This window comes from Schistocerca americana, chromosome 3 (genome assembly GCF_021461395.2).
Source record: "Schistocerca americana isolate TAMUIC-IGC-003095 chromosome 3, iqSchAmer2.1, whole genome shotgun sequence".
Taxonomy (NCBI): domain Eukaryota; kingdom Metazoa; phylum Arthropoda; class Insecta; order Orthoptera; family Acrididae; genus Schistocerca; species Schistocerca americana.
The window spans coordinates 35,235,171-35,251,831 of NC_060121.1; the positions used below are offsets into that span (position 1 = coordinate 35,235,171).

Consider the following 16,661-nt stretch of genomic DNA (forward strand, 5'->3'; position numbering starts at 1 on the left):
ACACCTGCTCCAGCAATCATCCTTTTCCCATGAAGACAGGACATTTCCACTGTGAACACTTTTCCCCTGAGGAGAACCCTGTAGAGGGAGCATGCCTAATCGAACGGTACATGCCTCCAAGGTCGGACTAAAGAGGGCACCTAACACTGGCAAGCACACTGTTGTGCACAAAACAGCCTTATATGAGCCAGTGCGTAGGACCCTTCGTCAGACTAACGTTTATGTGATGATTGTATGCTCAGCTGTTAGACTGTGCTTTAATGTTTTCCATGGTTAAGTCCGACTCTACCGATTCCTACTCCAGTCAGTGTCTTGGTGCATTTCTTCAAGTGGAAGAGAAATGAAAGTTGGTTGGAGGGAATTCTGACATTGTGTTTGTACAACAATACAATACTTCTGACAGCTAATTGTGCTCTCAAAACGTATGTCCAATGAATTGGCTACATTAATTCTAAGCTGAGAAACCACAACAAATACAAGAAGTAACCAAACTTTGCTGATAAAATGGCAATCAAAACTGTTCTAGCCAACAACACCAAAGTTTTATTACAACAGGTTACAGTGAAAATATGGAACACTGTTGGCCTGCTTCTTACACACATCCAAATTAAGCAACAATTGTTTTAACATTTCCCAGATTATCAGAACTATGCTATATATTTCAAAGATTACTGATATAAATCTTTATCATCTAATTTCAATGCTAAGGGACATAACATTCATGAGTGAATTTTGAAAAACAATTTCTACCAGACTGTTTTCACTCCTGCGTCGCATGAAATGTTTTACCTCTAAGTACTTCCTTATATTCCCAATGACTGGCAGCCCAAAACTGCAGCGTAAAACTCAATCGGTGAGAACAGAAGAAAATTATTTTTAGCATGAGATTCAAACAGCAATTGATTTAACACTAATATTAATTGCCACATATCCTAATATGTTCCTTCCTTCCTACAGTCCCAACTCTCTGCAGAAAGCATTCATGCACACAGTGCTAGTTAATAAGCTGTCAAGCTTGCACAAACATTAAGCAAATTCAACAGGTGACTTACATGCAATCAGTATTCCTCCGAGTTCACTGGAATTCCATATACTTGACGGTTACGCATACTTGTAGTCAGGACTTACATGAAAAACATGGAAAAAAAAGCATACAAGTATCCCTCTACAACTGGTTTACTTGATTTGTGGCACTCTTGAAATTTTAAACACTACATTGCACAATTTGTCAATTTAACATTTAATTTTACAACCTTAAACAACTGTAACCAAATCGTTTTCAATTTAGTATGTTATTGGATGCAAGTTTAGTAATTAATTAACTTGATGAGAGGTTGATAGGTCTATAGCTAAGCCTACATGCAATGATAAGTAATTTAGTGCAGTTTTAAAAATTATCATGTATACAGGGTGATTAAAATTAAAGTTAAACTTTCGAAACACTGTAGAAATAACACCACTGGTCAGAATGATATCAAATTGCAATGGAATATTATTGGAGATGTGGGAAAATGTATGGCAGAAGAAAGAAAGAAAGAAAGAAAGAAAAAGAATAGTGTGAAAATTGATCAATAAATGGTGCTGTATGTGTCAGAATATGTAAATGAAAACACTTGTCATGCCTAAGACCCATTGAAGTTCGTATGAGCACGCTAGGTACACGGTTTTTCCTCCTTTCACGTCTGCAACGTTTGCCATGACTACCTCAATGCAGGATTGCACTCTGCTTGTAAAGCTGTATTACGATGACTGCTGTGGGTCTGGAGAAAATGATTCAGAAATTCGAATTCTTTTGGTGTTCAACCTGGTAGAGGGAGGAAACAAACTGATTCGACACCGTTGGAAGCAGTGGCCACAGCAATGCAGGAGGAGACAAGTGGTGGTGTGTAAATATGTAGTGCATGGAGAATTGCGCGAACGTTCATGGTGCCTAAAATCCTACGAAACATTCTTCTTTGCTATCCGTTTAAAATTACCCATCTGCATGAGTTGCTCCCTGTTGACCTGGCAGCAGAGAGGCCTTTGCTTTAGAATTTCTTGTTCCCATGGAAGTGGACAATGATTGGCCGTGGAAGATTTTGTGGACAGACAAAGTCCACTTCCATCTGATACAATATGTCAATACACAGAATTGTCGAATACAGACAGCAGAAAACCCACACGTAAATCAACCACTACCACTTCATCCTGAAAAGGTCACTGTGTGGTGCGGGTTTACGGCACCATTTATCATAGGGCCATATTTTTTCGCAGAGCCAGGTGCTTCCAGTCCTGTTGCCTGTACTGTAACTGGTAAGTGCTACGAGCTTCTTTTGCGCAACCATGTCATTCCAGCTCTCCAACAGCGTGGATGGGATCATTTTTATGCAAGATGGTGCACCTCTGCACATTGCAAATCCAGTTAAGCAGCTTCTGAAGTGCCATTTCAGTTTATCAGCCGCCATTTCCCCACATCCTGGCCATCCCGATCACCTGATCTTAATCCACGTGACTTCTGGCTGTGGAGCTAACTGAAAGATGTTTGTGTACAGTGTTCTGATTGCAAACTTCGCTGCATTTAAGGCACGCACTGCGCATCACTTTCTAAACATGACCCCGGAAACACTTCATCAGCTATGGAACATGCTGTTTCTCAATTTCAACTTGTTGCAGGTAACAGTGGACAGTATATTGAACATGTTTTGCGCCAGACACATGGAAATTAATAATCTGATTTGATTTTGACTAATGCTTTTTATGCAGTTTTGGCCTCAGGACAATTAAACACCAATGTGATTGATGCTTTTTATGCAGTTTTTGGCCTCAAGACAACTAAAAACGGATTTTTCCCATCCGATGGTGGATAGGTTTACGTAATTAACATCACCACTATTAAATTATAATACTTACAGCGTCACCTATTGCTGCATTTTCTAACCATTTGTTTTTCTGCTGCCATACGTTTTCCCCCTTCTCCGATAATATTCTGTTGCAATTTGATATCATTCTGATTAGTGATGTTATTTCTACAGCAGTTTGGAAGTTTAATTATAATCACACTGTATATAAATTTCGTTCCAGACATTATGGAAAGTGTAAAAAAAAAAACAAAACAGATGAACAAACCAGTTCTCCCGATATTTCACCATGGATGAGCCTGACATTTTGGCATTAAATGTTACTGACTTCATGAAAGAATGGAAACCCTATGTAGGAATATCAACAATGTAGGAAAAGATAGATTTCTGCTTACTGTAAAGAAGACACATCAAGTTGCAGAAGGGCACAATTAAAAGACACTTACACAAAGTTTTCAGCCACAGCCTTCATCTGTAAAAGAGAGAGACACACCATTCATACACACAAGCAAGCACACTTCATGCACACATGATCGCCAACTCCAGCATCTCGGGCTGGAATGCAGCTAACACATGTGATGCAAGCAGCAATCTCCAGATCCCACATAATAGTTGCATTCCGGCCCAAGATGCTGGAGTTGGCACTCATGTGTGCGTAAGGTGTACCTCCTTGTCTGTATGAATAGGCTGTGGCCAAAACCTGTATGTAAGAGTCCTTTAATTGTGCCTGTCTGCAATTTAAAGTGTCTTCTTTAGGGTAAGTAGCAATCCATTTTTTCCTACATTGTAGGCTTCATGAAAGCCTTGAATAAACATATAAAAAAAACATAAGCTGCTATTTCTAGTAATTTCCAGCAACAAGAACTGGTTTTTCCTCTCTGCCACTCTCATATCAGTCATGGAAAGTTTTATTTTATATGTTCAAACACTTGCACTGCAATGTCTCTCACATCCTCCTATCCAATAATTCACATACAGAAGACATTCTTTCCAACCATGGACCCTGATTATAACTGATTTGCGTCCTTTTTTTCTCAGTGATTTAGGTGTCATTCATGATATGTGTGCATTTATTTTGGAAATTTTTATTTAGCCAGCAAAACAACAAAGTCATAGCAGTGTGTTACTAGATCTGATTGTCACCATCTACACATGACAACTGATACCAGTAATAAACAGCAATTTTGTCGACTGAATAAACATTTCTAAAAAACTGAATTCAATCATGGTAGAGTTCTCTATCATTACTCAATGTTATTTTTTGGAAAATAATTGTTGTTTACTGTTATTATACTAAAGAAGGTGCAGTACATATTCAATGTTACAAAAGAAAAAGAGAATTTCAGATGAGACAACAAATTAATTATGCATACAACTGCAATTACAAAAATATGATCAAAATTACTGTAATGTTCTTTTCAGAGATGTTCAAACATTTCAGAATGTCAAATATGAAAGAGTTACATCACATGAAAGAAAGAAATAATGCAAGGATATAGTGAATATTGAGAAAGGGGTCAGTTGCTAATCAACGCTATCATTGATTTGACATCAAACGTTAGTCACTATGAATGATAGTAACATAGCAATGAAGAAACTGCTTTACTGGTAAGATATACCAAAGTGTTGCAGGTAAAGTAGGCCCTAGCACAGCCAATATTCAAATTACAGGGAGTGAAGGTACAACTATTGTCTGAAAAATCAGCAACACGAGTTTATTTCTTGTGCTCACAGTTATGCAGCTGAAGTCCAATTTCAGTGTCACCTACTTGTGCTGATACACCTGTTCCCTTTTGGCACTAGCAGACCTCATTGTGGATAGTGATACTTATTATTGCTGCTCATTATTGCCGCCGTAGCATTCTTGTTTATGCGAACATAGTTACAAGTAATTTTCTTGTTAAAAAAATAGTACACCATCAGTAATTACAATGATAACCTTTCACACCTACAGATATGCAACTATATACAGTTATCCCAGGAAATATGGCCAATGTTCAGGGATAAGACATAAATAATGGTCTGATGCAAAAACTTCATATGGACATAAGTTCTATTCTGAATGGTTTTTGAGAAAGAATACATTTAATGACACTTTTGTATATTTTTCTTGAGCAGGATTAAAACCTTGGCCTCCAGCAGAAACATGTCGCAGTACAACATTAAATCTACATTAAGTTTGCTACAATAAAGGTCCTATTCATTTTTTCTCTAGGACTAATGGTTTGCACAGAGAGAGCAAAAGGAATACTGTAAATCTTGCATGACGCACATGCACTCTACCTTAGGTAGCATTTGTAGGCCAATCTGAGGTAGTTTACAGACTTCCTCTACAGCACTATGGTACACTGTAAAAACTGACAATGTATTGAATAAGATAGAAAATAAATTACAATAAATTAGACACATCCAGAAAGTAAATTTCCCGATGATGATGAATTTAATGGGGAAAATTGTGCATGCACAATGGATCTATTATGTGACAATCAAATGCCAACCGGATAGGTCCTGCCGTGTGGCAGTACTGTGGCAGCAGTTCCCCGAAATGGTGCCTCTTATTCGTTCTCTCACTGACTGTAAGGTTTGGTCAGTGACAAGGTTCCTTAGTGCACAAAATATAGCACCCTATTCATCGTCGGCTCTGTCAGGTCTATGGGCAGATCATCATCAGCAAACAGACGGTGCATCACTGACGTAGGCTTTTTCCCCGAGGTCATCGAAGTGTGCACGCTAAAGAGTTGTAGTGATTCGAGAATTTCTAGGTAAATTCTAGAACCACTCAGCCTTCCACATTCTCGAACACACAATATTTTAGATGTGAGGGGGGAAAAAGGAACCCTATCTACTGCTGCGCGTCACCTGTCTGTGTGTGCAGGTCTGCAGTTTGTCGTGAGAAGACTGTAGACACGGCAGTCGAATGGCACCGACAAGTATTTGTCAGTCAATCCACAGAAGTCGTAGTGAAAGGACACAGAAGAACCAAGGAACTTCTGTGTTATTCTGCGCTGTTTTGTAATGGTGACTACTGTTAGTGACAAAAGAACAGTTGAGTTGAGAAGACTATTAAGTAACTCTTAACTTTGACTTGCTAGGGCAAGATACGTTTCTGATACCTGTGTAATAGAGACGTCACTGTTAAATCAACTCCGTTGTAAATGTAACTTAATGGTGTCTAATGGAGATGACATAGGCAACCTACAAGAAGTCAAATATTTATGTGAGAAACGACAAGTTGTTCTTTATGGAAGTTGAAATATACCGAAAGTAAACTAGAAGTATTTCTTCAAGTAGCTACTTATTTCACGAGTAGAGAGAATCTCGTATGTTCCTTTAACTAGCACCATTCTTCAGAGAAGAAGTTTTTAGAGATTCCAGTAGCTGCCTAAGCAGCAAAGAAGACAAGTGTGAAAGAAACAAAGAAAAAAAGGAATTTTGAGACAAAAACGAGAGAAAAATCTATCAAGTGTTGCCATAGCAACTGAGCATAACAAGACAACAGAACCATTAAGAGAAGGTGGAGTATGCCACAGTATACGAAAGAGAAAATTTGTAAATGCAAATAAGGGAGAAGACGTGAGAAAGTCACAACTTGAGAAACCAGAGAGAAGATTGTGACGAATTAGACTAATAAGAGATACACCTAGAATGATGCGACTAAGAAGATGGTGTAGGGAGTATACAGCTCTCACACACTTTGCGAGCACGCAGACACGGCAACCAAAATCCGACGCCGCCGGCACCAGTTGCTGTTCGCCGGTGCTGACCTACTTTCACATCTGCTCACTGGCACCTACGCCGAAACCGGCCTACGTCTGACATCGCCGGCACCACCTGCTGCTCACCAGTGCCGCCCTGCCATCAAATCCGCTCGCCTGTGCTGCGAGAAGTCTACGTCGGGTGAGTGCAAAACGAAACTTTAGTACCTTAGCAAGAAGTGATACAAATTATTATGCGAACTTTATTAGCATAGTTATTATACTTAAAGCTACTTTTTAAGTGCTTACAGTGTCTAAAGCTCGTAAAATCACGGATAACGTTCAGCGAGTTGGAGAAACTTCGGAACCGACTGTAGCTATGAAAATTACCAAAGGCAGGTCTGACTGGTCTGAGTTAGTAAATCTAATTAAAGCTCAGAGCATACAATTAGGCTTAATGAATTCTCAATTAGAAGATCAAAGTCTTAAATTAGACTCAGTAAATACTCAATTAAAATGCCAAGGTTGACGCACAGAGTAGAGAATTTAGTAATCTGTGCAAAGGCGTGGATGCTATAAAGACTGAATTTGATACCATAAATAGTAAAGTTGAAAATCTGAAATTAGATTTAAAGAATGAACTAACTAATTCTTTGAACATTCGTGCAAATCAAATGTTTACTGAATTCAACCAAAAACAGAATGATAATTTTCGGGATTTTACAAAAAAAGTTAGAATTTGATATCGAGGAAAAATGTAATATGGTAGAATCCAGAATCAGTGAAAAGTTAGGATCATTTGAAAATGTATGTAATGTTAAGTTTGATGCTGTAAAGCAAGGATTGCCTACTTTAAAAGTGTTGAAAAGCAAGATTAGTTAATGCCAATAATCCAATCACAAATTACAGGCTTTAATAAGGGAGTAGATAATGTGGAAAGAAACTTCAAAGAGAAACTAGCAAACTTAGACATCTGAAGTGTAAGTAGTTTGGAGGAACAAGTAGATGACATATAAATCAAAGTTGCTACGAGAGTAACCTCTGGGAATGTATCGCCTATTGTTTCTTCTGAACTTTCAGATACCCGAAAGGATATAGATATCCGAAGGATATAGATAATTTATGAAAAGAATTTAAACTTATCCAGGATAAAGTAGACAAGAGGGTGACTTCTCCTAACGTGGTATTGACTAGTGAAGTGGTGACTGATTTACAATGGGGGACCAATTCAGGATTATCCAGGCAATTCCCTAAGTTTAAGCCAGATAGGGATGGGATGTACATCCAACTCATTTTTTGAAAAGATTCAACCAGGCTTTGCCAACGAACTGGGAGGATTCTAAAAAGATTGAATTTGCTGTGGGGTACCTTGAGAGGGAAGCCTCAGAATGGGGTACTGTAAATATTGAGAACATTTCTTCTTGGGGAGACTTCCAGAAGAAATATAAAGAGAAATATTGGTCTGCTAGTGCACAAGAGGAATTAATATCAGATTTGTGGGACCTGAAATATTACAATAATACATGGGGTACTATGAGAAAGTATTTAGACTGGCATCTAACACGGGCAAAGTATTTAGATAAGCCGAGGGAAGAAGAAGGGTTAGTGAGAATTTTAATAACAGTAGAAGAATTGTTGTCCTTTGTGGATGCACTGGATGCATTAAATAAGGACCACAATGAAAACTTACACCAAAGTGAGAGCCCAAACTACAAAAGGAACAGTGGTAATAATTAAAAAAAAAAAAAACATGAGCCAACCTAGCTAGAGTAAACCAGTGCAACAGAAGAAGTGGTAACGACAATTATCACAAGAAGCATCCACCTTCGAATTTAGGTCCAGTAACTTCACAGGAATTTGTACCGAGTAATAATAGAACACAAAATGGTAATGTAACATCTGGATTCGGTAACCAACCTGTGATCACTAATAATGAGAAAACATAGTGCAATCTGGATCCAGGACTGGGGCCCAGGTCATGGAAATACACTAGGAGGCCTTAGTACATAATAACTATGTTACTTTCACACACAGAATACCCACAAAAGAATGGTTACTGCTAGAAGAACCAAATATAGTTATCAACATTCCACAATCTATAGCAGCAGGGACCATCGAGACTTCTGAAGTGAACATATTTATAGACTCAGGTAGTGAAGTAACACTCATATCTAGCGGATTCTTTAACTCCTTACAGACTAAACAGCACTTACTGCTATTGCCAGTAACTGGAGATTACATAGTCGGTATAACAGGAACGAAAAGTAAAGTTGTGAAACATGAAACCCAAGTGAACTGCAGTGTTCGAAATATCATATATTGTCAAACACTTTTAACAGTAGAAAATATTAATAGAGATGTATTATTTGGTTTAGATTGGTTATTAGAATTTGAAGCCATCTTAAACTTTGAGGAAAATCTTCTTTGTTTTGGTAAAAGTAACAGTAGATACTGGATACCGTTTGAGACAGACACACATACATTGATAAACAAACAACGGAGTGTCAGTGTCTGCAATTAACAGTTACAGCACAATTCTCACCAAAGATCAATAATGTAGATCCAGGAACACGTCAAACTGATATACAAGACAAAATCAATGAATCCCAAATATTAACCAAACAACAAAGACGAGATTCATATAAAATTCTAATGAAATATGAAGTAGTATTTTCAGATTGTCCAGAGAATATCAGCGACTACATATGTTAATTCAAAATCAAAGATGACACCCCATTCTTTTGCAAACTATATCCAATATCCATAAGTTTGAAAGAAGCAGTTAGGAAGGAACTCAACAAAATGATTGATAACAATATGATAGAATGTTGTTCCAGCATAATGAATAACTCTTTGGTCATGGTGAGAAAAGCTACAGGTGGGGTACGATTATTGTTAAGACGCTCGTACATTGAATAACCATATAGACTCAGAAAGAGACCGACCAATTAATACTGACGAATTGTTATCCAAATTTGAAAAAGCAAAGTTTTTTTAGAAGAATCGACCTGACTGCGGGATACTGGCAAATAAAATTACACACAGGATCCAAAAAGTATACACCGTTTCTGTTTAATGGTAAATCACATCATTTCAATGTATTGCCATTCGGACTTAATATTTCTGTATCCGTATTTATACATGCGCTGGGTGAGGCATTAGGGAGAGATTTATTGAAGAATTTAATAATATATGTAGACGATATCCTAATAATATCAGCTACTTGGGAAGAGCATTGTCTCACCTTATGCAGAACCCTGAAAAAATAGAAAAAGATATTATGGTGAAACTGCCTAAATCGTACTTTGCGCGCCAAGAGCTTAAGTTTCTATGTCATATTGTAGGGGTGCAGGGAATTAGACCAGACCCTGAACGCATCAACGCTGTTAGGGAATGTCCACACCCTAGAAATGTAAGACAATTGAAGGGATTTATTGGAATGGCTGGATACTATCAACAGTACATACGAGGTCACGAACTAAATTTTACGTTTATTAAAGAACAGAGTACCATGGATTTGGGATCCAGAGGCAAATGATGCATTTGAAAATGTCAAAAGTGTGCTTGTTCAATCACCCATGTTACATCATCCGGTTATGGGTGAACCACTAAAATTTCAACAGACGCATCTGATTACGGTATTGCAGCAGAACTTTTCCAAGGAGCATGGGATCTAAGTAATGTAGAACACCAAACCATAGCTTTTGCTAGCCACAGTCTAAATAAGCATGAATTAAATTACACGGCTACTGAAAAAGAACTATTGGCAATTGTATGGAGTATCCAAAAATTTTAAACACTAGTATGGGGGTTAGAAATCCATGTTTATACACATCATCAAGCTCTATCTTTTCTAATCTTACACAGTAGATTAATGCGAAGGATACTTTTCCTACATGAATATAATATTAGGATACAATACGTAAAAGGTTTCGAGAATATTGTACCAGATGATTTGTCTAGTTTACCCATAGGAGTGAAAAAATTAAAACATATGGAAGTACCCAGCATTATTTTGCAATTAATTTTATGTCAGTAGAATATCTGAACATCAGAGTACAGGAGATGGCTCAAAGAATAAAAGAAAATATCCATCATGATCCTTATTTTACAGAAATGTTTTCTATGTGTATCCAGAATTCCTTCCCTCTTAATCAAGTAGGAAAATGGAAAATTATAGCTCATAATTTGTTTCGGAGAGACAGCATAACATCATAATGTTGACGCTTATGCATTCCGAAGGTAATGGAAGACGCACTTGTGTGGTACGTTCATACAGGATATGGACACTTCGGAATCAAAGGGTGTATAACCCATATGAATAAGTTCTATTGTTTTAAGAAGTTAGGGCATAAGATGATATCTTTGAGTAGAACTTGTGAAACCTGTCAGAAGGTGAAAGAGAATAATACTACTGTGAAATACAAAATGTATCCGATTATTCCTAAGTCGTTAAACGATCTCACAGCAGCAGAGTTTTTTGAACCAGTTCCAAAAGGAAAGGGAGGAGTGTCATATATTTTGGTCATCATAGAGTGTTGGTCAAAATATGGTAAACTATATCCAATCAAAAGAGCCACTACACAGACAGTTATACACTGTTCACAACAATACTTTCTGGAAGTAGGTAAACGAAAACGGTTTCTTACAGATCATGACCCGCAATTCATGAGTAACGAATTTAAAGAATTTCTAGCGTGGGAAGGTATTTGTCAAATGTTGATATCCAACTATGACCTGTCCTAAAATCCGTGTGAATGAGTAATGCAGGAAATTGGAAAACTACGCCGTACCTACTGCCATGAAAAACACACTTTATGGGCAACGAAAATTAAAGATTTTGAACTTATTCTAAATGAATTACCACATTTATTGACTGGGTCGACACCTTTAGAATAGGCAAACCCTTTGTAGGAGAACATCTAATTAAATGTTTTAATTGGCCTGGACAACCTACTGTCGATTACAAACTGAATCAGGAAATAGTTTATAAGAATTTAATTCAAAAAGCACAACAAAGAGTAAGTAAACATATTGAAAAAGCTGTTGAAAATCAGTACAAGGTCGATGACCTAGCTGTAGTAAAACAACATCTACAAAGCTCTGCCCTGAAGAAAGAGAGAGAGAAATTTTTTCAAAAATACGAAGGGCCATACCGGGTGCAAACGGTAATCCATCCTAAGACATTAGTTTTAGAAGACGCTACAACTGGATCAGAGAAGGGGAAGTACAATGTAAAAGATGCAAAGCTGTACATAACCCCCAGGGACGTTAACGTTCTGAGTTAATGGGCGGAGTGACGACCGTCGGATCCCGAGTTGTTTTCGGTGTTTCTTCTATAACAGTTTTCCTGCACCGAATTCCCTCCAAATCTTAAACTATTCTATCATCCCACACTCAGAGATACTATGGGGGAAAAAGGAGAGGGAGGGAGAGGGAGGGGGGGGGGGGGGGGGGGGAGAGAGAGAGAGAGAGAGAGAGAGAGAGAGAGAGAGAGAGAGAGAGAGATCATACCAGCTAGGATTTGTGATTATGTCATCCATAATGGTTCCTGGTGGGGGATTTCCTTGTTCCATTCAGTTAAGACTACCAACAACCTCTGGCTCCCTACATAATGTCTCGTGGAACTAAAGAAGCTTCTGCATATGTGCATCTGGTACTACTCTTATGTGCCTTTCAAGAGCACGCATGAGGTAGAGATTTGCACAGTGCATTTGCACCTACCTGTCCCTAGGCCCTTTCAGTCCCAACTCGCCCCGAGTCATCCCAACTTTGCTCGGCTGCAGCATGAAGTGGAAATTTGCACACATGTTGCCTCCAATCCCCGTCATTTGGCACATGTATGGGACAAGATATATTAAGTCTGCCTGGTCAGTTCTTCTCTCCCTCGATTTCAATCAGTGCAGCCTCCATGTATATTTAGGTCATGTTTTTGCTTGAAATGGTCTTTGTATGTAATGTCTTCACCAGTTTCTTTGCAAACCTGTGTGTAGAGGTCTTGGTGAAATCAACCTCGTCAATTTTGTACGTTCTATTGATATAAGGTGTCATTATGATGACTCCAACACTGGTTTTCTTGAAAGCTGCCTGGTAATCCCTTCATTTGTCACATATTTCTGTGTAAATATGGAGAAGCGTGTCCTGGCACATAACATGAAATAATTTCTGAATTCATGAGAATACTATTCTCATACTGAATGTAATATAATCAGGCCAAAGTTCCAATTTATACTTCTTGATGCACATTTTTCTTAGTGAACTGAAGGAAATATTAAGTTAGCAGAAGATACAATATTGGGTGACTAATTAAACAACTGTGATACTTTAGTATATAAATTTTCTACTTTTTACAGAATATTTTATACTTTCATGAGATGTGATGTAGATGGGTGGGTATGTATCAGTTTTCAAAGGGGTGGGTATTGTGGACCAAAGCATGGTTAACGAGAACACGTAAATCATGACTAACACAAAACACACAGCACACCTTTCAAACAACCCTCACAAACAAGTGTGCACAAGTTCTTCACCATTTGCCTTTTCCATAGGGTTGCTAAGATTTCCTTCGGGGACCTCAAGGGTGAAGGTGGGAATGTCCATTCTGTAGGATGCGATTTAACACCAAACCTCCTCCGACGTCTCACTGAGGTACCTGCAAGGTAGGGATCCAGGGGAAGGGAGGTGGGAAGAGTTTCCTGTCTTTGGGGCTATCTTCTTCCTCTTCTCCAATCTTAGGAACCATTTCTATTTATTTCCTTTCTTACTTCTCATTTGAGGACCCCCCCCCCCCCCCCCCCCCACACACACACACACTCTCTCTCTCTCTTTCTTTTGAAAAAATGCCAATCTATTGATATTTTATTACTAGCCCTCTGCTGGGAGCTGTTTGATCAACCAGAATATAGTCCTGATCCCACTCCCAGTGAACCTTCTTTCCTTGCACCTCTAGAAATTCCTGTCCTCCAGTCAGCATTTTGACAACAACGAAGAGCTGAAGACGACTGTCACATGCTACTTCTATTCACAGGTGGTAGACTTCTATGACACAGGAATACAAAAACTGAGTCCACAATATGACAAGTGTCTCAATTCTTTTGGTGACTATGTCAAGAAATAGCTCAAACATTGCTCTATCTGTTGCCAATAAAGTTTTCCATATAACTATGTTGTCTATTTTAAAAAAGTTGGAAAACTTACTTTCTGGATGTGGCCCGTACGTTAAATGTGTTCTACCTCTGAAACCTTCCCACTGACTGCATCACTGCTGCTGATATTGCTGCTTCATCACTGTCCAGCACGCATCAGCCCACAGCTTCCTGCATCACAGTCTGACTACCACCCTTCTGGCCTGCATGACCAACACACTGGTTCAAGCAGACTGAGGCAAGCTTCCACTGCAGTGATATAATACCAGAGCTTACAAAACTTGCTTATGCTGTCAGCTGTCTTGACAAGTACTATGCCACTGAGGTCATCAACATCATTGCACCAGCATCCACAAAATCATACCAGCACCGCAAGAGGGAGCTCGTACATCGCCTCTCTATGTGTAAGAACAGAAAGAAAACCAGTAGTCTCCGAGCCAAATCACCACCCTGTCAAATGCACCTATACCGGCCTACAGATATACAGAGAGAATACTGGTTAGCCTGATAGTCAAGATGCAGCAGTGCCAATAGAAGCAGAATGTCACGAGTGCTCCATTATCTCTGCAGTCTTCCTCACAACATTTTAGAAAACCTTTTCATCAAAAAACATTTATTTTTATGTTATGTATAGCTTTCTATGTCAGCTTCATAGATCGCTATGATTTTGCATAGTACACCACATGTTGCTGTATATGAAATTTTGCTAACATGTTGAATTTTTCTGTAGACTTGGAAAAAGGTCTCTATCTGCCTCCAGTCTCGAGAAAATGGATTTTACGTAACATGTTCACTTCCAATCGCATATGCGTGAGAATAGCAGATTTGTAACAAACCTGATATTTCCTAAACTATTCAAATGAAATTTTGGTGATAGCATGTGAATAGGAGAGTATTTAGCCATACGGTTAACAAATAGAGTTTTATTACCTACAACAGTATAGCTGAAGCTATAGATTTTATTTAATTTTTTTTTCTTTTTTTTTCAATTGAGTAATGTAATTTTTAAAATGTCATTAGTTTTTCCTAGTATAAAAATAAATGCAAAACTTCTTGTTTTATGGTACTGCAAACTAACACAGGGAGATTTTTCTGTAGGGTATTGATCTCTCTTGTCAGCTACTGCTTGTTTAGCAAGAAACGCAGTTTCAAGATTCTGTCGCAATGGCTATCAAAAGGTGATTTTGTAGAATTTCTACTGTGTTTTGGCAAAAGAAGCAAAAATAAACCTGTCAACAAGAGAAATGTTGCTATTACTTGTAATTGATTATGCCTCTTCAAATGAAAAATGGTTACCAATTCAGACAAAAATAAACTGCTAGTACTGTTGCAGTTTCGCAGAAATCCTGTAACCCATCATATTTCTAATAATGAACAACAGAAATGGAATATTACAAAAGGATTTTCTCTCTGTTATTCATCTCAAAAATACCAAAATCAGTAGCAACACACAGTTTAGCATATTTTTGTTCCCATCCTCTTTCAGAGTGATGTGGCGAATGTCTTGACCATGAATATCTTCTGATGTGTTAATGATATATCCGAGGTGTGTGAGAAAAGTAATGACTCTGAGAACACTGTGAGCAATCTTTGAACATTGTGTTATTCTACTTGTGTATGCCAGTGTGTTCATCCCTTCCAGATACTCAGCCTGACATTCAGCACTATACAGCCATCACATATTTCTGAGAGCACCATCAGCGAAGTTGTGTCTTTGTTGTGTATTACGAAAATGGAACAGTGGAATTTAGAGCAAAGTTGTCCCACTAAGTCTTGTATCAAACTTGTGGATTCTGCAAGTGTGACCTTAGAAAAGTTGAAACCGGCCTGAGGGAAAGATTTATTCACTGGCACAAATCATTTTTCGAAGGCATGGAACATGCTGAAGATCCTTGCTCAGGAGACCTTCAACTTCAAAAACCAAAAGAAAACACTGAATGTGTGCACACTCTTGTGAGATCAGACTGACTTTTACCAACAAATATGAGGGATGACCTGTTAAACCTAAACACTTCTAATATATGTCAAACTTTGAAGCTTTGCATATGTGAAAGGTTTGTGCCAAAATGGTGCTGAAAGACCTCACATCAGAGCAGAAGAACAATGGAAGAAATGTGTGTATGCTGATCTCCTTGAGGGGATAGCCAGTCACCATGAATTGTTCAGTCTTCTGTCACATGTGATGATTGGTTGGTTTAAAGAGGGGGCAACCAAACTGCTAGGTCATTCCTTCGTTCTGTTCAAAATAATTCCACAGGGGAGGGAATAAAATATGTGAGACATACAAGACACAGCTGGAAGAAAGGAGAAAACCACAAGAATGAAAAAAGGGCAATGAACACTAAAATGGACAAAATCAGACAAAAAAACCCACACAGAGACGCAACAAACATGTAGAAGAGATCAAAACAAGAGGGCAGATTACCATGGCTGACTGACCATGAGAATAAAAAGGAGAAGCCAGTTGCTCTGCAACACATTAAAACCTCCATCCTAAAAGCACTAGGTGGAGGACACAGAGGGACAAAGGACATGTGCTAAAACTTAGATCAAATGATAAAACCCACCCTCACGAATAAAACGTAAAACTAAAGCTGCTGTTGAGACATTGTTGCCCAGCACTGGGAAAGTTAAAAGTCCACCGCAGAGCGGCTAAAAGCAGTCCAGCAAGAGGTGGACGACCGCCATTTGTGAGCCACAGTGACACCGAGGTGGGTCCTCACAACGGAAGAGGTAACGATGTGTTAGCCACACATAGCCAATGCAGAGCCGGCAGAGGCCAACTGATTCCCTGTGAGAGGACCACAGGGAAGACTTCCACAGATTCGTAGTATCCTTAATGTCACACAGTTTGTTGTGTGTACTGTTATTCCATTCCATCTCCCAAAGCCGAGAAACCCTGCAGTGTAAGACAGAATGCAAGTCAGTTTCGGAGATGCCCATCTCTAGAAGCGGTTTCGTGTAGCCTGTTTGGCCAGCCTGTC

At 38.6% G+C, this 16,661-nt stretch overlaps 1 protein-coding gene across 3 annotated transcripts in view; it reads right to left on the reverse strand.

The window, feature by feature from the left end:
- Positions 1-16,661, reverse strand: part of LOC124605189 (activated Cdc42 kinase Ack) — a 509,613-nt gene that overhangs the window by 36,559 nt on the left and 456,393 nt on the right. Inside the window, exon 15 of one of the 3 annotated variants that reach the window (XM_047136705.1) lies at positions 1,053-1,123. The exons of the other annotated variants lie outside the window; for them this stretch is intronic. Coding sequence (XP_046992661.1) covers positions 1,102-1,123 — 22 coding nt within the window. The 3' untranslated portion in view covers positions 1,053-1,101. The remainder of the gene's footprint in view (positions 1-1,052; positions 1,124-16,661) is intronic. 3 annotated transcript variants of the gene reach the window in all.